The 24317-nt window shown below is 39.2% G+C and overlaps 2 protein-coding genes across 14 annotated transcripts in view; both read left to right on the forward strand.

The window, feature by feature from the left end:
• NRG1 (neuregulin 1) overlaps positions 1 to 24317 on the forward strand; it is a gene marked incomplete at both ends in the record, with an annotated part of 1012685 nt that overhangs the window by 889020 nt on the left and 99348 nt on the right. For 5 of the 13 annotated variants that reach the window (XM_082863832.1, XM_082863837.1, XM_082863841.1 and 2 more), the window contains one exon: positions 8542 to 9208. The exons of the other annotated variants lie outside the window; for them this stretch is intronic. In XM_082863832.1, coding sequence (XP_082719958.1) covers positions 8542 to 9208 — 667 coding nt within the window. Of the gene's footprint in view, positions 1 to 8541; positions 9209 to 24317 lie in introns of those variants that run through there. 13 annotated transcript variants of the gene reach the window in all.
• LOC309977609 (uncharacterized protein) lies at positions 8039 to 8227 on the forward strand (the record flags this gene model as incomplete). Its single annotated transcript, XM_082863765.1, has 1 exon — positions 8039 to 8227. One exon carries the CDS (start codon positions 8039 to 8041, stop codon positions 8225 to 8227), a length of 189 nt encoding a protein of 62 aa, XP_082719891.1.

Here is a 24317-nt window from a genome sequence, read left to right on the forward strand (position 1 = left end):
TGATCAGCAACAAGGAGAGAACTGTGTAGACTCTAAGGAAAATGTGTATTGTTAACACATTTCCTCTGGCTGAAGTCTTTTCAGATTTACAAATTTGGATTGTATTTAAAAGTAGAAGGATTCAGATCATTCCTTTCCGCAAGCTTCCTTTGTTTCAGGTAAATTGTGAAGGCTTATTTTATACGTGGCTTTATATGATGTTTCAGAATCTCTTGAGTAGATGGCACTCTCTTATGAGTAATTCATAACTGCCTTCACATGTGGACCACCTCATGCTCAACAGTTTCTACCTGAAACAGAAGATTTAAAAAACAAATTTCTAAGGCATTTGTTAAGAGTGAGGTGCTCTACGCTACATTTTTTGATTCATCTGGGGACCAGTTTATAGAGTCAGCTGACCAGCAGCTGAGCTATAAACAAATAGCTAGTGCCTAAGTATAAATCAAGTTCAAAAACTTCCATGTTTTGAAACTTTACTGAATTTGTATTAAATTAGCATTGATTATCAGAGGTATTTCTTCCTTATGTTTAATTTCTCTTACTGCATCAAAGTACAGCCTTTATGATTTTCTTTAAATAAGATTATACATGTCCATGCACTTAAAAACACAGATGATCCCTTGTATTTTTGTGACATTTGCCACAGTATTTAAGAATAAAACAAACAGAAATTATCTCTTAGCTGTGCTGCTCTGTGCTGTGAACCTATAGTAGTGAATATTCATGAAACAGAGCGAAGTTCAAGTCAACTGATTCCACATATATTGCTGTATTAAACATTTTGAATGACCGTCCAACCATATAACCTCAGAGTAGTCACTATAAAGATGATTTTCCTTCTTTCCATCGTACACAGCGTAGTTTAATAGGATTTGCATTTATTCACACAAATAAAACTCTGTACGGCATATCCATGTCTTTAAGATATTTTTTCCATAGTTTATACATCCCTCTTTAGCGGAGTTTCCATTTTGACGCATTAACTCAATAATACTTAACTGAGTGCCTTCTGTGTGCCAGGCATGTTCTAGGCAGTAGGGATAGAGTGATGCAAACAGACACAAGTGCTTGCCCTTATGGAATTTACATTCCGGTGATGAGTTTATCACACATTTCAAAACAAAGCACACTGTGTTGAAAATACAGATAGTTCAGATAACTGCCACTCTCTCGCCACTTTTTGCTCATGTTTCTGGTATATTCTGAATACGGGAATGGAATGGTGTTGAGCAATGAGAAATAATATTTTGAGTACATAAAATGAGCTGGAGTTATAAGTCTTCCTCATTTTCTCATAAAACTTCTTTTGAATTGAAACTCTCAGTGACACATCAATTTATTATATCCTTGTGCTTCTGAGTTCCCTGGGATGCAGTATTGCATCATCAACATCAATTGAGAGTTCTTAATAATTGTCAGAGATTCGATGCTACAGGACCTACTAAGATTTTGTAGAAGAAAGGGCAACCTATACATGACCAAGTCTCATTATTTGAGTGCAGTCCACTAGTAAAAGTGGTCAGATAGACTATGTTTTCCTTTTAACAGTAAATGTTGGGGAAGCTGAAACCATGATGAGTGTGCAGTGTAATTTTTTTTTTATTGAGTTGGAATTCACATAACATAAAATGGACCGTTTTACCGTGAACAATTCATTGGCATTTATCACGATGACGTGCAGACACCATCTCCATCTAGTTTCAAACATGTTCAGGGTCATTGTAAAAGAAAGGTGACGTGTAAAACTAAAAACAAAATCAACCATTTGTATATAACTAATGATTTTACTTATGGCCAGTGAGAAAATAATAGGTTCTTTCAAAGTAAACACATTATAACCATCAGATTTAATAAAAACATCTTTCTATATAAAATTCTCACATCCTCATCTTTGACATCATTTACTGTCTCGAGCTGTAGCTGAACATCAAAGGATCTAAACTTATAAAGAACAGAATGTGCCAGAGTAAACTGATCATCTTGTTACAAAATGAGGACACAGACCCAGAGTCAATAACAAATATTATATACAGATCCTCACAAAATAATTCTTACAATTAAGTCAAAAAGTCTTTTCTGAGATAATTTTCACTGGGTGAGAATAAAGTAGAATCAGATTCTTGACTCATCCTCAAAGTGGGCAGAAAAGTACCTGCCCAGTAAGGTGACCTGAGTTTCATCTCATCTGTTTAGCGTTATGAATAATGTAGAAGAACATCAAAGAGCACGTGGACTTGGTTTGCCCTCCGAGAACTTTTCTGTTTGGTTGAAGAGAGAATTACAGGAAAAACAGTTAAATGTTGGGTTATTCCCAACTTTCCATCCACTGAAATGATCTGTGGTAGTTGAGAGTTAAGCATAGTTGGGGTAACAGCATTTCCCTAAATGAAGATAAATTCATAAAAGGCGTAGTATTTGGGAACAGTCATAAAAATTTGATAAGCACATATCTGAACTGGACATTAAAAGATTTGAAAAAATGGAGGGGAGTATAGAGGGTATTTTGAATAGATAGATGGTCATGAAAAAAGTCTGCCAATTTATTAGAGGTGCCGTAATCTGTGTAATTCAATCGCAATTAAAAATAAAACCAAACAAAATGTATGTATCGAACGGATAGCAGAGCTCTAGTTTGGGATAGCCAGATACCGATAGACCTCCTGGCCTTCAAAGAAATTACATCCTTCGGTCCTATATACATAACATAGTTAAACAATAACACCTCGGGCTTCCCAGGTGGCTCAGTGGTTGAGAGTCCGCCTGCCGATGCAGGGGACACGGGTTCGTGCCCCGGTCCGGGAGGATCCCACATGCCGCGGAGAAGCTGGGCCCGTGAGCCATGGCCGCTGAGTCTGCGCGTCCGGAGCCTGTGCTCCGCAACGGGAGAGGCCACAACAGTGAGAGGCCCACGTACCGCAAAATAAAAATAATAACACCTTGGAAGATGTGCCCCAATAAAAGTAGCGTTAAGGAATGCTGTGTCTGTGACCTGGGAGCACGGAAGGGCTCCATGGAGGAGCTGAGATGTGAGATGGGGAAGATTTCCAGACGGATGGGAGGAGGATAGCGGATCCATTTGAGTACTTGATTCTCTTATAAGAAGCAGCAAGTTTTAGGGATCCTTTTAGGCCCTGAAGCTTTCTTGTGAAAATCGTGATTTCATAGTTCATTAGCAAATGAATAAATCATTACAACTTATACATAGTCATCTTCAAAGATTGGAATCCAAAAATGAAATCACTGCTGTCGTCATGGCTTTAGATGCCACAAAGTAAATTCTACTTTTTCAGCCATAAACTTAAGGAGCAAGGGTAAACTTTTGCAGAGTTAAATGTTTTCAGAGTGAAATAGCCAACACACCAAAAACAAAATGTAAAAGAGAAAATAAGTTTACATACTATGGTCATCCTCTTTCATCTCCTTTCTTCTCCTGGAGTTACGCTAAATATTTCTGATAATTAAATAAAATGAATGCAGAAGCTGTCGCCTAGCTTGACTTGAAGTAGCAGAGGAATTTGAGTATTTTTTATTGGATGATAATAGGATTGCTTCTTTCACTGAAGCTGGCTTAGGAGGAAGCTGGAATATTGTGTATCAGAAATACGTGTGTTCTGACTTTGTTCTGCCGAATTCCATTCTACGTCGCTGAGTCTCCTCTTGAGCCAGGTTGACTTACCAACACTTACTTCCTCACTGCCGTGGCGGATTAACGGTGGTTGCAAATCCTTCGTCACACTCTCCATCAAGATTTATTTCCCCCGTCCCTGAATCTCAACTGGCACTGTGACCGCCTAGCCAACAGGATGCAGTGGACATAGCCCGTGCCCCTTCCAGAGTCAGTCTTAAGGAGGACTTAGAGCTTGCACTTCCTCCCTCTTGGGCTGCACCCTCTCAGAACCCAGCTGCCATGCTGTGGGAAGCCCAGGCCACATGGAGAAGCCACATGTTGGTGCACCAGCCAACAGTCCCTGCTGTCTTCCCAGCTGCCATGTGGCAGTAGCTGCCAGTCATGTGCGTGAACCTCGAATGTTTCAGCTCAGTTACACCTCCAGGGATTGCAGCCCCAGCTGACATCTAATGGAGCAGAAGAATCACTCAGCTGAACCCAGTAAACTGCAGGCTAGTGAGATACAACACCGTGATTGTTGTTTTAAGCTATTTCAGGGCAATTTGTTTCATAGCAATATGTAACTGAAATAGCTTTCCAAGGAAAATCCAGGAACTGAGACTGTGCGAGAGCTCATTCAATTGAAACTGTAAATAGATCATATTTTAAAAACCTATGCTTAATGCTTGTAACTTCTGAAAATCCCTAGGCAGAATTTTAGAAGCCTCTTGTTGTGGAAACTAGGCACCTTTAAGTTTATTTACCAGCTACATTAAGGTAAAATTAAAATGCCTATTTCATGGTTACACTTTCTGGCTCACTTATTTTTCCCGTTGAAGTAATAGATAAGCAATATGTAATGAGATGCCTTCTTTTGATTAAAAACGAGAAACAGTATTTTTCAGTAGAAAGAGCATGAGTCAGACTTTTGTTCTAATCTTGGTTCTGTTGCTTAAGAGCTGTATGTCCATGGCTAAGTTATCTAAGCTGCCTGAGTCCATTTTTAAAAAATTATTTTCAAGATAATATGTACTATACAGGATGAGCGAAGGTCAGAAATCATGTATGCTAAGAACCTAGCAGAGTGCCTGGCACAATGGTGGAGCTCAATAAAAGTAGCTTTTGGGGGCTTCCCTGGTGGCGCAGTGGTTGAGAGTCCGCCTGCTGATGCAAGGGACGCGGGTTCGTGACCCGGTCCGGGAGGATCCCGCATGCCGCGGAGTGGCTGGGCCCGTGAGCCATGGCTGCTGAGCCTGCGCATCCGGAGCCTGTGCTCTGCAACGGGAGAGGCCACAACAGTGAGAGGCCCGCGTACCACAAAAAAAAAAAAGAAAAAAAAAGTAGCTTTTGTTGTTATGAAGGAGGTGGTAATGTGGTTTTAAAAAGTAGTGGAAATCTGTCTTTTGTTCATTTTTTAGAGGGACATGGAAATATGGGTGTTCCTGAGCTTTATTGGAGATGGAGCCTAAAGGGTTAAAGTGAGGTGTACTTGCAGTTCTTCCTACAAACATGCATGTTTTATTGGATGGAATTCTGATCCCTAATCCTGTTCACACTACCCTGTTCTCACTTCTTTATTGCTATAGAGATTTGGTAAAGGGATAAAGGCAACTTCTGACTCGTAGTCTCAAGGGTAGAACTAATGGAAAATTCCTTTTATTCTTTACCTCCTGTCCTACTCCCTTTCTGCAATTAGGTTTACCTTCCAGTTGGATGGGAAACAACTTTATAGGTTGCTGGCTCCCTGCAAGCTGATCTTAGCTCCAAGAAGCCACAGCGTTCATAGGCTACATCTCCAGGGAGGACACATACACATCCCACAGTCTGATTTGTATAGTCCAGGGGAAGAAAACAGCTGTGGCAGCCGACAGGATTCTGTCTCCGAAGTTCTGTCCTAGCCTTTACATAATCTGTTCTTTTCCTTTGTAAGTGTTGGTCACCTTTAATATGACAACTAGAGCAGTGCCCAGTAATTTCTTTGTCTGCTGAGTTCGTCTGTTCTTAATGATCGAGGTGAGGTGAGTAGTTGTTATTGGTGCAAGTGAAGGACCACTCTTCTTAACTATAGGTTACTGTTTTCAGTGTCTTCTCTTAGCTGCCTGATGGGGCTACCTGAACCCCATTTTGGTCTTTGAAATCTAGGTGACCTTGGCTGTGGGTGAAATGCCAGTATATTATACTTGAGTGAAATATTGGTTTGGGGCAGAATTGAGGAGTTAAGTCCCACAAATTTAACCTGGGTGATATCTAAAGGAATTATAAATTATTCTAATTTAGCACAAATATTTACTTGCCTATATTGATTTTGAGAATTTACATGAATATTGATAATTAAAATCTTAATACCTCTCAGTTTGAATACTGTAATTGCCTCTATATAGATTTTCTGTGATGTGAAATTTCACGTCCATTGCTAGAATCTTTAAGAAAAATCTCTGCTTTAAAATCAAATAGTGAAAGCTAGAAAGTAGGCATATGAATTATTTTAAAGTACCAGTTACTGGTGTATAAGTGCAGGTTATATACAGATGAACTTAAGGATAATTCATTTTGCCCATAAGTTTGTCAGAGTCATAATTACAATTATGCAAACTGCTTCAGGCTTTTGTCATTGTTGTTAGTGATAGTACTGCACACACATTTTAAGATATTCCTACCCTTTAAATCACTTATAATTACGGGCTAATTTAGTTTTGAAAGAAATGATAATATTATCTCATGCCCACTCAGAGCTTAAAAATATTTCAAAGCAGTGGAGATTGTGCTATACGAAACATAATGTGCTTAAAGCAGATTCTCTCAGGATTTAAGCTCTAAATTTTATTGCTTCTGGGACTCACATGATGGTTATGTAGTATGGATTTAGAGACAGTTTTTAAGACTCCTGTTGACATATGTGAGCAAAATGGTTCCTTGGAAACCATTCAGGTGTCCAGTCACAGTGAAGTGTGGATTAAAGATTCAGATGCGTAGCGCGTGTGCTGACACACAACGAACTGGAGGGTCAGGGCAGCCTGGACTCTATTAAAGTACAGTGCATTTCTTCCAGTCTTTTAACCACTGCTGTTTGAAAAGGAAAAAGAAAAAAGTCAGCATCGAAATTATCTGTAAGGTAAAGCTACTGAGACTTAACCCCAAAGGCATGCTCTTATAGAAAACTCTTCTTAATCTTTGCAGTGCGGTTATAGCTGAAGACATGTGGTATATATTACAGTGCCCAGGGAATTCAACCTCCAACAGTGTGGAGTCACAATGAAGGCTAATTTCAGGATGAAGTGGGAGCCTTTGCTTCCTCTGTAGCTCTCTTACTTACCGGCATTTCTTGTTTGCTGGACATTAGTCCAGGACTGCTGTGAGTGGGACAGGGCAATGGAAATTTAAAGGGGACCAGAGTGGGGACATATGAACCTCTCTCCCCTCCCCTAGCACCCCATCCTCCAACATACACTCGGCATTTCACGCTTGGGCATCACCAAGTCTAACCCGGTCATTGCAAAAAGGGCTGAAGGCAGAGCTGTCCATGGTTAGAAAAAAAAAAATGTTCTCGCTGTTGGTTGAAAATTCAGGTAATAACAGTCCTCTTGGTGTACAAAACTTATTAGAGGGCTGGGGAAGGAATGCTATCTCTCAGCAGCAGGCAGGAAGAAATTGCTGTTGAAAAGCTTACCTCTCTGGGGAGGAATCAGATATCAGACTTTGCCAAGCCTCAGGTCCAACCCATAAGGTCCCACCTACATCCCTCCCTCCCCCCCTGCGCCCCATCCCAGCTTTGTTAGATTGCTAGCATCGATCGCTGGCTTTTTCTGACCCAACAGTGGGTGCAGGAAAGAGAGCCAGCAAGACTTAGAGCAAGCAAGGTTGGGGTGGAAAACTGGGGCAGCTTCGGTAGGGAGAAAAAAAAGAGAAGGAGGCGAACGGGGTTGGGGGCCATGGGGACTAAGCTTAACTGGTGCCTGCCAGCTTCTCTTTGATTTGATGGCCTTTATTCCTTCTAATTGGATAAAATAGGAAGTCACTGGCAGTCCCGCGTTGCTGGGTATAACTGATTTTACTCAGACCAGCCAGCAGCCCCAGAGTGCGGATGGAGGGAGGCGGGTGGGAGAGGAGGGAGGAAAAAGAAAGAGAAAGGGAGAAAGAGAGAGAGAGAGAGAACGCTTTTGGAGGAGGAGGGGAGAGGAAGGGAGAGAGACGGTGAAGAAGGGAAGAGCCGCAGAGGAAGAAAGTGAATGAGCGCTCGGGAAGGACAAAGAATAGTTGGTTGCCGGGTGAGGGGTGGAGGCAGGGCGGGGAGCGCAGTTACCGCCCCTCCTGACCGCGCTCTCGCCTTCAGATCCCTCTGCGATGAGACTGTTTGCAGTGATGCTCGGAGGGCAGGCACCTGCTGCTCTGTAATGATTCAGCCCCTTTCAGCCGTCGCGTTAACACAACAGGATGCTGTTGCTACTGTCACTGCTGCCTCTCCTGCCGCCGCCGCTGCTGCCGCCGCCGCCGCCGCCGCTGGTCCTGCTTTTGCTGTTACTCCTCCTGCATGACAGTTGTTTTCTCCATCTGAGCAGACCCCAGTCTCAGATGCTCGAGGTGAGAAACATGCCTTTCACTTTGGGCTACTGGTTTACTTAACTGACCAACAGATCAGCTCGGTTTCTCTTTTGGCCTCTGTCCTTCTTGACCAGCCGGGATGCTTTGGAGAAGCATTTAAAAGAACTGCAAAAGTGGCCCAGAAACAGCGGTAAAGAATTACAATATACTTTTATTTGGTAGTTGCTAGAGGCTTTCTTTTCTTCTCCGCCTGCTTTCCTCCTGAACTCCTCTTGCTTTCGGTAATGGCTCTGGACTTGGAGGACTTATCGATTTCCCCCTGTAAGATGCTGTATCATTTGGTTGGGGGATGGTAATGGACGGTGCGGGAGGCCAGGCCTTCTGGAGGTGAGCCGATGGAGATTTCTCCCCCAGACATGTCCGAGGCAGCTGCTGAGAGGTCCTCCAGCCCCTCCACTCAGCTGAGTGCAGACCCATCTCTGGATGGGCTTCCGGCAGCAGAAGACATGCCGGAGACCCAGACCGAAGATGGCAGGTCCCCGGGACTCGTGGGCCTGGCTGTTCCCTGCTGTGTCTGCCTGGAAGCTGAGCGCCTGAGAGGTTGCCTCAACTCAGAGAAAATCTGCATCGTCCCCATTCTGGCTTGCCTAGTCAGCCTCTGCCTCTGCATCGCCGGCCTCAAGTGGGTGTTTGTGGACAAAATTTTTGAGTATGACTCTCCCACTCACCTTGACCCCGGAGGGTTAGGCCAGGACCCTATTATTTCTCTGGATCCAACTGCTGCCTCAGCTGTGTGGGTATCATCTGAGGCATACACTTCACCTGTCTCTAGGGCTCACTCTGAAACTGAGGTTCAAGTTACAGTGCAAGTTGACAATGCCGTTGTGTCCTCCAAGCCTTCAGCGGTACCAACCCCGAAGAATCGTATTTTCGCTTTTTCTTTCCTGCCATCCACTGCCCCATCCTTCCCTTCACCCACTCGGAACCCTGAGGTGAGAACACCCAAGGCAGCCACTCAGCCACAAGCAACAGAAACTAATCTCCAGACTGCTCCTAAACTTTGTAAGTAGAGACAGAAGGATGATGATGTGTAAAGGAGAGGGGTGGGCTTGAGGTCCTCAGAAGTGTTCTCTAGAGTGTGTAGCTGTGTCCTTTTCTTCTTGGATTTTAATGGCATGGTTGGTTTAAGTGTATCATGTGACTGGGATGCTCCAGAGTGGCGTGGAGAGATGAGTGAAAAGACCGTGTGAACTGCTGGTTAGAACTGATGCTCTAGCAGCAACTCCCTCTACCTGGATTGTTAAATCTCGGGTGGGGAACCCAAAACTTCAGCGTCTGGGAGCCATGCTTGAATTTCAGTTACATTCCACTGATTTCTAACACTTTTTAAGATTAAAACATCAGACCATCCATATATATATATATATATACATATATATATATACATATATATATATACACACACAAACATGACTTCTGTACAGCAGTGAGTATGATCCTGTGTCTTTTTGTTTTCCCATATAAACTTCCGATCACCTCTCCTCACCTTTCTGTTACCCTCTGCCTCCCAGCCAGCCCAAGCTGCCTGTTCTCTTTCTCCATCTCTTCTTCCTGTTCCCTAAACCACTTCTCCCCACGTTTGTATTTTAATTGGTTCTTCCTGATACCGCATGAAATCTTTAGATGTTTATAGCGCTCACCTCTCAGCAGCATCAGACGGTTGCTGTTGTGTTCAGATAGTAGTTTGAGTTGCTGAGCCCTTATTATGGGGCAGTTTTATTTTATTCAGGACGTGGTACAAATCTGCATGAAAGGATTTTCCCAAATTAGGTTTTTTAAGTTTTATTGAAGTATGGTTGACTTACAGTGTTAATTTCTTCTGTACAACTAAGTGACTCAGTTATACATCTACATATATATATATATTCTTTTTCATATTCTTTTCCATTATGGTTTGTCCAATTAGTTTTGTTTTCTGTAATCAAATGTTTAAGTAGCTTCCTTGACAGTCATTAAAAAGTACAAGATCCATTAGTAAGGTACATCGTTTTTTTGTTTTAGATGTGTCCTTTTTATCCGTCACCTGAGTAAAGAGAGGCCACGCTCTTAAAACAATACAGAGCGATATACTGCTGTTTGTTCTGGGTCATTGCAATGCTTTAAAATGGAAAAGTTGTCGAGGATGAAACCATGACCAGTCAGATTGTTCTAAACGTCATTATAGAAGAGGAGTTTTCTATAGCTTTTTTTTTTTTAGTGTTTCTAATTTATTTTTGTTTATCTTCTATCACTTTTCACCATTGAGACTATTTACTTAGAAACAAGTAAAGGATCAGAGAATTTGGTTCTGAATAACGTGTGTAAAACCTCTTAGAGTTAAAGGAGAGTTGAGGGTAAGGATTCGGTGATGAAATACCCCTTCTGGTTCCCTCTAGATGATAATGAAGAACACAAACATCTTTTTTCAGATATATTCAGTATGAAGGAGAGCCGTGTGTTCTAGAAACGCAGAAAAAGTTCATTTGTGCTTGTGATTCAAGCTCATTTCATACAGCATGAGTTTCTGTGGCAAAGATTTAAAGAAAAAAGAGGCTTGTTTTTCAGGTGTAGTTAGGGAAGAACCTCCTTTCTGCAGACACTGCTTTGTATCTTTATCAAATCCCTGAAGTGTCATTAAAGGTCTGACAGCCATCACTGTATTCACCGCCTCTTCCCACCTGGCAAAGTGACCGGGAAATAATACCCAGATGAAATGACAGGCTATAAAAAGCAAGTACAGATCTTGCAAAGAGAAGCACAATTCACCATGAAGACAAGGTTACTTCTTTGTCTTTATCATTTTCAACTTAAGTCTTTAATTAACATGTACCTGAATAGGTTTAGCTGTCCAGAAAAAGAAAGAGGACCCTATGAAAAACTCTTCAACTAAACCCTGTAATTTTGTCATCAGAGGCAAACAATGAAAACTCCAGCACAGTTTCCTGATCTAGGACCATGTTAAAAAGTATGTTGTGATGTTTTGAGAAATTATTTTTTAAGGTAAATTCTTCTACTAAGTGTTTTAATAGATTATACATTCCATGCAGTTTCTTGTCTTTTTTCCAAACCAGGACATTGATTTTTCTGGCATTTCTATTGAGTGGAAAAGATTTACTGCTGCCTAAAAGCATCACAGTGGCCGGTTCTGGCCAGATGCACAGCTGCAGCCTTCTCAGTGCGTTGGAGATAAGCCTACAAAAGCTGTCTGGGAAGTAGTTTTCTCCTGAAAAGTTAGGGCTACACAGTTGGTTAACACTTTACTGCCTATAGGGTTTGCTGTGTGGCACACTCTGGGTTAATTTTTTGAACTAGTGCCTGAAAACAACAAAAACACGAATGTCCTAAAAATTGTGCGTCTGTATTCCTTTTATTTTGGAAAGGGATTTGGTCCAGGGAGCTTTGTTTTCAAACATTCATAAGTGGTTGCTTTTGTTGGTTAAGAATCTTGTAACCATTAACGAAAGGAAAGCAAAAAAAAAAAAAAAGCTTGGAATTAGGTTGTCATTTTGCAATCTGTTTCACTTTTTGCTCTTCCATTAAGAAACTGTCGCTTAGTCACAGAAGAACCGGGTCTTTTCTTTCATCATCCTGCGTGGTTTTGACATGCACGAAGCTGTCACAGCTTTAATTTTTTTTAAAAGGCATTGTCACATCTGAACCATGCTCTTCCGTGGTCTCAGGACTTGATTCTCCGTTTCTCTCTGCCTCAGCATATTCAGCGTATTATGCACAGAGCTGTAGTCTTCAAGGTCATAGTCTGTTGAGGGCTAATTGATTCTTCTTTATCCTGGAGCCTGCGAGAGTGGAAGAGAGACAATCCTAGTAATTGTGTCTGCTGTGTTATTTCCCAAACCAATCTACCTATTAGCACATTAGGGTTTTATTCCATAAATACTAGAATTACCCTCTCCCTCACTGACTCTTCTAAAATCCAGACGCTCTTTGTCTTTATTATAATAAAAGGCAAAATGTCACCTTTTAAACTGCCTAGAGGTATAGGCTATGTCAGCCGTTCTAAAATGGGTATGTCTTTCGTAAGGCAATATAACTGCATGTTCTCACCGTATTAATCTATGCATACATGCAGACATTAAGAAATATAACACAGGGCTATAATTTAATATATAGACTATATATAAAATATGAAAAAATTAAAATATGTATATGTAATTCTAATATTTTTCTGCATAGTTAGTGGTTTCCCACTATGATCATTATATTGTGACTAGTTAAGTTTTTAGTTTTCATTAAGTCACTTAATACTGGAACCATTCATTTGTTTCCCTTGCCTGGGCTTTAAGATTTTTCTTACCCTCTGTTTATATGGAAAGATCTGACTCTGGGAGATTGCAAACTTAGATGACTATAAAAAGAACTGATTAATTGAATTGTAACCAGGAAACTAGCATACCATCTTGAAAGAAAATGTATTTTTGGATGGGACAACCTGCTTGACAACAGACTCTTGGTTATTAGAATGTATTAATCTTTTCATCTTAAGCCAAATTTGTTTTGCTTTGTCTTAAATCTTTGTACTGTTGGGTTTCATGGCAAACCATTGTTACCAGAGTGACAATATGAAGTACTGCCATATGCAAAATTCAACACAATTAATTGAATATACCATAGGATTTCTTCCCTTCCATTGAAAAGTGGTATTCATTTTAAGTCCAGTAGATTTTTCTAGGTCTTTGCAATTGTACTTATAGTATTTCAGAATGGTGATTCCGAATAACTTTTCTCTGCTTTAACCATATTTATTGAGAGCCTAAGATGGAAAAAGCTGAAAGCTCCTCAATTTGAACCAAGTAATTTTATTAATCTACTGATAAGGAAAGCCAGACTCTGAACGATTTAGTAAAATTAAGTCTTTTACTAAAATTCACAAAACTCTGAAAGATTTAGGGAAATCCAAAATAGTAGGAAACAGAGTAATGTCCTGTCTCTCAGAATTTAATCCTAAACAGTTTTCTTCTATCATTTTTCCCCTGTTCTAGAGAGTTAGAGCTGAAGACTAACTCTGGTAGTTTAAGTGGCATCTGCCTAGTAGTTAAGGGAAGTACTTCCAGTGTGACCACTGGTCACATGTGTATGGTTCACTTAAAAAATTAAAATTAAATTTTCTTCTGATTTTCTTCTTTTGCGCTCACTAAATTTTCTGCAGTTATGGCCCTTTTCTTTTTTATTTCATCACACATACAGTGTTCCGCTTGCTTTTGAAAACAGCTTAGGTTTTTCTAGGGTGATCTCTTTCTTGACAGGCAGCAGATGCTATACAGCTCACCTCTTTCCTGAATATCCCACTTTGATTATTTCTCCTTATTCCTTCCTCTCCCTTCCCACCCTCCCAATTATACCTTGACTCTTTCTTATTTTCCTAATTACGCCTTGGTGGCCTTATATGTCAAAATTCCATTGCCTTCTAAGATATCAATGCATCTTCACCTGCCTTTTCTTTCCTATAGAACTTCATTGTATTTTAATACCAAACAGTATTTACACATATTACAAAAACACATACCAAAAAATGTCTCCATCCAGTAAACAATATATTGGTTTGTTACTGGCACCATCGATTCAAACTTTCATCCCTTTTCTTTATCTCTCCTTCTTTTCCACTGTATAAACGTGTAAATATACATATCAGCATTTCTGCATTCCCAGAAAATCATTATGTCCCAGGCCATACATCTCTGTTCTGTCTTCCTTCCCTTTTAATAATACCTCATCGTATCCTTTTAAAACATGAAGGAAGAGATAATTTGTAGATTGAGAAAGGCATAAAAAAGTTATGACTTGGGCTTCCCTGGTGGCGCAGTGGCTGAGAGTCCGCCTGCAGATGCAGGGGACACGGGTTTGTGCCCCGGTCCGGGAAGATCCCACATGCCGTGGAGCGGCTGGGCCCGTGAGCCATGGCCACTGAGCCTGCGCGTCCGGAGCCTGTGCTCCGCAACGGGAGAGGCCACGGCAGTGAGGGGCCCGCGTACCGCAAAAAAAAAAAAGCTATGACTTATCTAATGTTACTCTTGTCCACCGAATCTATTGAACTTTCTATCAGCCATAAACTATACCATGCCTGCTTTTATGCTCGTGTTTGCATTTTTATTATTGTTGTTATGTCCATGTTTCAGTTTTCTTTTATTGTTTACTCTTTTTCTTTATTCAGCGAATACATCTCAGATACCTACTATGGGCCAGGCACTGTTCTAGATTGGTTATATCACAGTAAAAAACAGTGAAATCCTTGCCCTCATAGAGCTTTTGTTCTAGTGGATTTTAAGAATCGATTTGAACAGCTCGAGTTATTTCTTTACTTTCCTACACAAATACTCTCTGAATTCAGTGTTTCTTCCCCTTACCTTCATTTTATTCACATTTTGACTGCCATTCCTGTTCCTCCCATAGTATTCCTCTTCTCTATCTGTGGACTATTGAACACTTACCCAGCAATGTCCTTTATCTTAAAGCGACACCCATCCCATCTCTGCTACCAACAAGCTGGGTAACTTTGGCTGATTCCTGTTTGGCCTCTATGACACTATTTAACCAAACCATTGAAGTGGTTGGGAAGATAATATCTGTTTAGGAACACTCTCTTAAAATGGAAAATATATCCATAATTCTGCCATGTAAAGAATGTAAGATTACTTTCAGATTGTAGCAAGCTGATAGCTGTAAATATTTTTTTTCAATCATACTTTCTGCGTATTGTTATGGCTTACAGAACAAGGGCATTAACATAATCCTGAGGATTTTTAGTTTCATTGTCCAGAGAAAGGCTGGAATCTGTCATTAAGTTATCTAGTTCTCAAACTGAAAAGGAACTTGGGTTCATATATTGTTCACACGAGTAGGAATGAAATAAGATCGATCTTCATCGTCTTAAACCTTGTTGCCATCTTTACTGCAGTGAATTGAACCCACTGTTTGTGTGTGTGTATATGCATTCAAAGGTCATTTCTGAATAATATAATTGATATTCTGTAATCATACAATTTTATATGTTGAACGTTTGGAGAGATTATCTGAGTGACTTCCTGAGGGAGGAAACTCAGATCTGGAAAAGTGAAGTGACTTGCCCAAGGACACTACAGCTACTTAGTGTCAGTGCTGAGACTAAAAACTAAAATAATCTTTTTCTTCTCTATACCCTGCTTTTCTTGTCCAAGTTGTTTGTAGCCTTTATGTTCAAATAGTATGTATTGCCTTAATTTAAATGATTGTGATTTCCTGTTTATTATTTAAATCCTAACTAGTAAAACTTTCATCACTCCACTATAGATGTCTTCTTTAGAGAAGAGAGTTTTACCCCTCTGCTTTTGATCAGTGTAGGACGCCCCTCTGGAGTGGAGGTTGGACATCCCTTTCCCGACAATGTAGTATATAGGAGAATTTTTAACAATTAAAGTTAGACCTACTGAAGTGTGCTACTTATTTGGAAAGAATTTAGTTTCTTCTTAATGGAAGTATTCAATCAGTGACATTGTTGAGGAACATTCATGCTCCAGGCAGATTACTGTGTAGTTTACCGCTGATATCTCTTACAGCTTTGATTTCTGCCTTGCCCTAGGGCACTAGCTTTCCAGTTGGACAGACCAGAATTTTTTTTAATTCTTATTTTATATTGGAGTAGGGTTGATAAACAATGTTGTGTTAGTTTCAGGTGTACAGCAAAGTGATTCAGTTATACATATGCATGGATCTATTCTTTTTCAAATTCTTTTCCCATTTAGGTTATTACAGAATATTGAGCAGAGTTCCCTGTGCTATACAGTAGGTCCTTGTTTGTTATCTCTCTTAAATGTAGCAGTGTGTACATGTCAATCCCAAACTCCCAGTCTATCCCTCCCCCGCACCTTCCCCCCCACCCCCCCCACCCCCCCCACCCCCGCAACCATAAATTTGTTCTCTAAGTCTGTGAGGGGCAGACCAGAATTTTAATCTTACCTGCCATTCTTCACAGCCTCGAGCAAGTTAGATCATCCCTCTGAATCTGTTTTCTCATTTATTCATGAGAATAGCAGTATGCATCTCTTGAGGCTGTTTGGGGGATTGAATGAGTTATGGGAAAACACCAAGTCCTGAGCCTGAAATATAGTAAATATGAAACCAGTACCAGTTTTCTCTCTCATTCTACTTTGACACCCTTCTTCACTTTATTCTTCTCCTCCTTTGATCTTGACAGAGTAGTTTTGTAACAAAATCTGGAGAGTAAGTTTGGGAGTTTGCGAAAGCTTATGCAAAACTTAGAGTTGAAGAAGCATCATGGTGCAGTGGAAATTGTGTTGGAAACTTGACATCAAATCCCAGTTCTACCATTTATAAGCGGTATGACCTTGAACAAATCACTTCACCACTTGAGATTTAGTTTCTACATCAGAACAAATGGGAATGTTCATCCCTAAAACATTCATGAGATTGTGTTAAGGGCTACGTAAGTTACTCTATGTGGAAAAAGAATTCCTGATATTAGAACAGGGCTTAAGAAGTATTAACTTTCTTCTTCCTCTCTCTAGCACCATTCATATAAACAGTATTCACGTATGTTAACATTCCTAGGAATAAATTGTAGGGAGTCTTAACAAGTGGATTAATTTGTTATGTGTTAGAGTGATACAGAACTCTACTAATTTCCTAAACCGTAGTATCATTAAAAAGAGTGATTTTTCCCCATAAAAAATTGGTTAGGATACATAGATTATTACTGTTTGGGTAATGTCCAGAAATCATGGTGTGAGGGGCTTTCTTACAGAGAGAATGATAAGGAGTTACTTGGAAGAGAGAAAAAGACAGGTAGTAACTAAAATGGTGTTTGTCATGAAAGTACCTTCTATGGGAAGGTTAGAGTAGTAAAAAAGAATCCATACAGTTTAGGTGTGGTGCACAGAAAGAGCTGAACCGAAAAGATCGTGAATCCTTCTTTATCTGAATGGAAATGATGTTCACCTAACGTTTTTCGTTGTCCCAAACTGGAATTTCTGGACCCCAAAAGATAGGAATTAAGCTGTTCTCAGAATTTCACAAAACGCGTAAAAATAATAATTTACATAGAATAATTTTACACGAGCCGAATTAAACATAGATGTTATTTTAATTTGGTTAACAATACAATATATATATATGAATTCTACAAATAATATATGTATGTTTAGCTTATACATATAATATCCTAAATAAAAGGAGAAATGATTTGATCATTACTTAATAACTAAAATTGGGTAAATAAAGTCACTTAAAGTATAGAGGAAAAGGTTGTTTATCAATAAGTTTAAAAACAAAAAGAAAAAGAAAACTCTAGCCCTATATCTACAAACATGTATAGTAATCAGTAATAATATATGTGTTTTCATTTATTCTTTACTGTAGAACTAGAAATATGTGAAAACTTTTATGCTTTGGACATCTTGATTCTTATTTATTCAAGTATGATAGATTTGCTGCAGAAATTGGACTCTGAATCAATATTGGAGCAATGAGGCCACCACTTCTAAGGGGAAAATATCTGACAACATACGAGGGCAGATTTTACTGGGATATAGGCTTTTCTGACAGTGCAGTGGAAATAAGCTGATAGACCCAATAAAATTTGATGAATTATAATGGAAAGCTTCCTAAGGTAAAGCATTTTTAATTTTTCATCAAGAATATAGTGTGACAAGATGAGACTTGATTTACTATAATTTTCAGTAGTATGCACTTGAGTGTTTGAATTGCCTTTCTTGAGGTACTGCTATCTCAGCTGAAGGGGAAATATATGAGCTCTATTTTAAGCAAAAGTTAGTACAGAATTTAATACTCATATAATTCTCTACTTTAAAAAAAGTGTCTTCCAAATTCATTTTATTAACAACTCATAATTTAAAATTAAACCAAATGTCCATATATTCATATGCATTTGAAGATGAGAGCAGCGTTGCGGACAAAGACGGTGGCCACAAAGGAAACATAATTAACAGGCAAACAAATGACACCAGAAGTTTCAAGTCTTAACTTTGCTACCTGTGTTGGTGTCCGATGTTGATATAATTTTATTTCTCTAGTTTTCCTCTCTTCTCCGTCCCCTCATTTCTTACGTCCTTGCCATCCCACAATTACTTTTCTCTTCACTCTCCCCACCATTCCTTCTTCTCCAGTGATCTTGCTGCACGTCTTCCTCATTTCTCCCACCCTCCTCTGAAGCCAGGGTCTCAGAGCATCAGAGGATATGGAGCAGTTGGTCTAGACCTGTGGTTTCTCCCTAGATGGGGTGGGGGAGGGAGAGTGAATGAGACCTGAACCACAGACTTGACTATGAATAGCCTGATGACTTTCATTGTTGCCTCTTCCTTTGCTAAGTAACAGGAAGTATTTGTTTGATGAAATATGTTGGTGTCATGCAATAAAATCTCCATAAATAAATGGAATGATCTAAAGACAGTGGGATTGAACTCTTGTTAGCATTTGTTTGTAATCCCTTGGTGGAGCTTCCTGGGTCATAATTGCTTGGTCTTCTGGGAGCAAAAGGAATCAGTAACCATTGATTGGTACATGATGCTAAGTATTGCCTACAAAGCAAATCTTCAGAGTTATTAGTGGCAGCACCGAGTGTTACAGCTCTGATCTTTCCTTGCTATAATCCTTAGAGCAAGCTGGATTTTTACAGTTTTCCCATCAGACAACTCTTACGAGTTTTCAAAGAGAAGAGAAAAAACAATGTCATGTCATCTGTGAAGACTTGGGTTTACATAGGGAAAAAATATATATATATATATAAAATAATTTCTTCAGTCTTTTTATCTTTCTACTTCAATGACAGCAAGGAGAGATCTACCTTAACCCCTGCCTAGGAAGTTCAGTTTCATATGCCTGTGATCCTCTAGTTATAGTTCATCTGCACTCTGGAACCTCAGGTACACATAGCTACATTTTACTAATCAGTAAACTATTTATAAAAACACTGGGATCAATATAGTAAGTCTTTGGCCTCTCAAAATCCTTGGAAATTAGTTGTTCTAGATTGCTGAGTTTTTTAAACAGCTGATGCTTTATCACCTTGAAACTTTAATTTTATCCATTTTGGATCAAAATCTTTTGATAATCTATACTACTTGTTAATGGGATTTATCAAATATAGAATCTTCACAATGGTGAGTCCGGTAATGTCTTGAGGACATAGTGGGTTAGGTTATAACTTTCTTGAAAACTGAGCTCATTAGGACATACTGAGTTATATTGGGAATTCTAACCCCAGACCGATACATATTTTAAATGTACTGGGTTGTTACATAATTGCAATTAGAATTTCAGAGCTTTGAAGGCATCATGGAGCGGATTTAAGCCAAATCTTTTCTTTTAGCACAGAGAAAAATTATGTAAACTATCTGTGCCTTAATTTCCTTGTCTGTGAAGTGGTGGCAATAATTATACCTCCCTCTTGAGGTTGTTATGAGGATCAAATAAGTTAATGTATATAAAGCATTTGGAGTCGTCCCTGGTACATAAGCATGATGTAGTCGCGAGCTACCATGATGCAGTTTTTTTAAATTAAGTTGCATTTCCTTGAATTGTAAATTTGATGCCTTGCTATTGCTATAACGGGCTTGAAGAAAGGGACAGGAATTCCAAGGGACATATTGACCAAGACGTGGATATACTACCATTTTCATTTGGTTTGCTCACGTGGCTTTTCCTCTGTGTGATTTGTGTTACCATCTTATCTGCATTGTTCTCAGGAATTAGAAGGAGAGCTGAGAAGGGTAATCGTCACTCCACCTGTCAGCCAGAAACAGAGCTCCATGGTTTAGATGGGTTGAGAGAGGAAGCCCTCCTCGCTGGCAAAATGCCATCTACTCACGTTGCTGTGGACAAGCATATGGGTGCATACTTTAAATTTACTGCTGTGACTTCTTACTCTGCCACAAAATAGTGTGCAGGTCCAGTCCATAAGAAGACAATGAAATTCTCTTCGTTGTTGGAGAGCAGTTGCAGAAGCTTCAAATTCTATCATTTTAGCAAGGCAGAAATCTACTCATTATCCAGATGTAGTCAATAAATTAATGGGATGATTGGAGCTGTCCATGATGAGATAACAGTGATTTGGAAGTATCTGAATTTTATGAAACAGGATTGCAGGAGAACCATTGACATTTTAAAGATGTAGGAGCTCTTACAGATAAGCTGATCAAAATATTTTACTTTACTCCTGAGGAAACCAAGATACAGAAATGTGAAATGATTGGCTTACATATATTCATAGTTAGTAAGAAACAGAGACAGATCTAAAAAATGGGGATGCCACCTCACTGTGCTTTTTTTCCAAAAGCTATGCTCCTTTATATAAATCAGTTAAATGTTTAGGGTTGGAAAAACTTCATTTTTTCCATTTTTCCATATTCTTTATTGAGTGACTCAGTAGGCTTTGTTCTAGGAGTTCATCTCTAAAGGAAGAAAACAGACAAAAGGATAATAAGTAAGTAAGTCAATCATGTACTATTTTAGAAGGTGGCAACCTGTATGGAGCAAATAGCCAGCATAAGGTGGTCATAGCTCTCGGGGAGAAGCACGGTGATTTTAAATAGAATGATTAAAGTTGGCTGCCTCGGACAGGAATGAAGATGCAGACATAGAGAATGGACTTGAGGACCTGGGGAGGGGGAAGGGTAAGCTGGGACGAAGAGAGAGAGTAGCATGGACATATATACACTACCAAATGTAAAACAGATAGCTAGTGGGAAGCAGCCACATAGCTTCTTGCTTTGTGACCACCTAGAGGGGTGGAATAGGGAGGGTGGGAGGGAGACGCAAGAGGGAAGAGATATGGGGATATATGTATATGTATAGCTGATTCACTTTGTTATAAAGCAGCAACTAACACACCATTGTAAAGCAATTATACTCCAATAAAGATGTTAAAAAAAAAAAAGTAGGCTGCCTCAAGAAAGGAACAGTGAATAAAGACTTGAATGAGGGTACTTAGTTCAATTTAGGGATAAAGAAACAAGGTGGGCATTGAAAGATATATACAATTCTGATGGGTGTCGGTATATTTCAGATTAAAGGAAGGTCAAGAGTGAAATGGGCATGTAGGCACATAGTAGGCCAGTTTGATCGGTATGAAGGGATTGGTTGATAGCTAGTGGTTACGAAGCATGCACTGTGTGCTCCATGTTTCACATGTTTATCCAATCTTCACAGAAAAGCACGAGCTGGGTACTGTTATTGTCTTCTGGAATAAATCGATGTCACAGAATAAACTAATGGTCCAGACATTAAAATAATAATAAGAATGATGATGATGATATAAATAGTGCAAGAGAGAGTGGAAAGAAAACCATTAGTATAAGAGAGACTATGAAGAAAGAATTCCTCAGGACTAATTGAATATGGGGAAGGAAGGAAGGAAATGATTTTGCACACATGAGTGATTTAGAGGTCGTTAAATTAATGAGTTTCTGAATGACAAGGTCATATATTTATTCAACATGTATTTATTGTGTCCTGCTAAGTCTTTGCATATTTATACATTTACAGAGTGAGTAGATTCATGGTAGGAAGTGACTTATGCTCCAATTTCCAGGAAGTATTCGTTGTTTCTTCCTGAAGGGGCCACTCAGTTAAATAATATTAATTGTTCTTCCCTTGATATTCTATAAAGATTAAAATGGATAAAATACAGAAATGAAAGACATTTTTACTTTATCCTATATTGACATTATTCACTGTTGCTGGTGAATCAAAATTCTTTTGGGATATATATCCTCTTTAATAAGTGCCAGTAATTTGTGGACTGAGGTTTATTTTGATGTGGAAATTGCATATGGAATTGCGTATTGGATTTATAGTCAGCCCATTCTACTATAAATCTCTGTGTAGTATCCCCACAGCACTACTACCTAGCCTTACAAATCCTTTTGTGTTAGTGATGCTATGTGTGAATTCTCAGCTTGTAATTGTACCGTTATTACAAAAAGCACATAGGAAATACTATTCCTCCAAAATCATTATTAATATTTTTCTCTTTTTTCATGGAATATTCAAATAAGGCTAAATATTCATTAAAGTCCACAAGTTAGTTCATTCAGTTTGCTCAAAATATGAGTTCTGAAGTACCACAGTTAATGTAAGATTTCGACAGATTTCGACAGCCTATTAATAATAACATTCTCAATTTGTAGCTCCTTCATCCATGTAATTTTAGTGATATATGCGCTATGTTCCAGGGAAAGGAATATTTCAAGGTTAAGGAGGCAGTCAACATGTTGGTACATTTATTCAGTTTTTCAAAGCTGGTAAATGGAAAGAGGCAATATAATTTCTACTAGCACCGTTCAGAAACAAGCCATTGATACTGGAGGTGTATCAAACATAGCATGACCGTAGATGTAGGCAGTTAATACAAACATTTCCTTATTTAGTTGTTTATTTAAAGCAAAATTATTTGCTAAAAATAGCAAATAATTTTTAGAATCAGGATTTTAAAAGTATAATGAAAATACCTCCATTGATTTAAACAATGTATTAAAAGAAAAAGCTTGAACAAGAAGTTGCATATCGTATTTTAATGTGATTAGCATATTTAATATTTTCTGTTCAAAGGTGCATTCTCATTTGAATTAAAACTCATTCAGTGATGCAAAAATTCCAGTTTCTATTCCTTCTTGTCTGCTGTCTGATCTTGATCTTGTGTTTCTTGAAAGGGAACTTATTATGTTAACAGTTCTTTGACTTTGCACCAAAATGTCTTAGGGTCCCAAGCAGTAAAGAGAAAGCTGAATTTCTCCATGTTAGCTTGGAAATTAGGATTTAGTTCTACCTGCTTCCCTTTTCTGCATACTGAATGCGTAAACCCTATAAACTTATAGGACTCTTTGGCAGAGAGACTTCAAAATCACGTGTTCAGATGAAAGTGAGGCAGAAATCTGAGACTGACTGTTTTTTAGCATTTCAAAGTCAGCCCTCTTGTGCCCTGCTTCCAGGAGAAGGAATGGAAATCACCATAACTCCAAGTGAAAAACCCCTCTAGGAACAATACACGAAAGGTTCAATTTAGATTCATTGACTTCCCTCTTTGGTTTTCAGACTGGCAGATAGAAGCAACATTTTCGTATTTTTCAAGGGAAAGAATGAGAGCCTGGTTCCCTGTTCCTAGTATATCAATTTCAGTTTGCTTTGAAACTGACAATGCACGAAAAGCCCTGGAAACATCACCCAAATTCTAGATGGTTTTTCCTCAGTCTATTTTTGTCCATCTAGGGTGTGAAGATCAAAACAATGGTATCATTTTTTTATGAAGTTAGTCAAATTTTTGAAAAGTAGAATTTCCTAGGGAAGCATAGTGATAAATGTAATTTCCTTATATATTAAAATTACCCCTGCTTCTAATAGTACTGTGGATTTGTGGAGATGGAGTAAGTGCTTGCTAGAAAGATGTTTTTCACCAGGTCAGACTTAGAATTCACGTGTGTCTTCCTCTCGCCCTGTTGGATCATTTATAAGGTCTTCTTTCAAACTTAATCATTAAAACTGGCCGACTGATTTTGATGACTGACACACCCAGAGTATTTCAAACAAGTTATCAGTTCCGAAATGCACTTGCCTCTTTGAATTTTTTATAAACAAGGTCTTCTGACATTTTCCCACACGTTGTAACCAGGTTCAGCTGCTTGCCGCTCATAAACCAATAATTTGAGAGCCACGTGTCAGTAAAAAGGAAACGTGCTTTAATCAGAAAAGCTGCAATCTGGGGAGAAGGTGGACTCGTGTCCAGAGACCAACTCTGAAGATTCTGCTCAGCCATGACATTTTTTAAAGGGAAAAAGCGGGAGAAGAATCTCAGTGACTCATGGAGGCTTGAGGCTGGACTCTGCATCATTCTCCATTGAGTGCAGACTGGCTGACTCTCTTCAGATGTTATCTTACCTGCTGTGATCTGCCTGCAGGAGTGCTTAGGGGGGCTTTAGGGCCTAGAGAGCTAGTCATTTTTAACTGCTTAAATCTTCATTCTTCTTTTTATCTGGGAAAAGGATCAACAGGTTAGACAAGGCATGGTGTGCCGTCAGGGGAGCACAGGTCAGGAGTTAGTTTCAATTGCTTGGTGATCTCCGTCCTATAATTAGGTTCTTTTAAGGTTAGAGGAGAACAGAAATGGGCAAAC

This window comes from Leucopleurus acutus (genome assembly GCF_964270905.1).
Source record: "Leucopleurus acutus genome assembly, chromosome: 21".
NCBI lineage: Eukaryota > Metazoa > Chordata > Mammalia > Artiodactyla > Delphinidae > Leucopleurus > Leucopleurus acutus.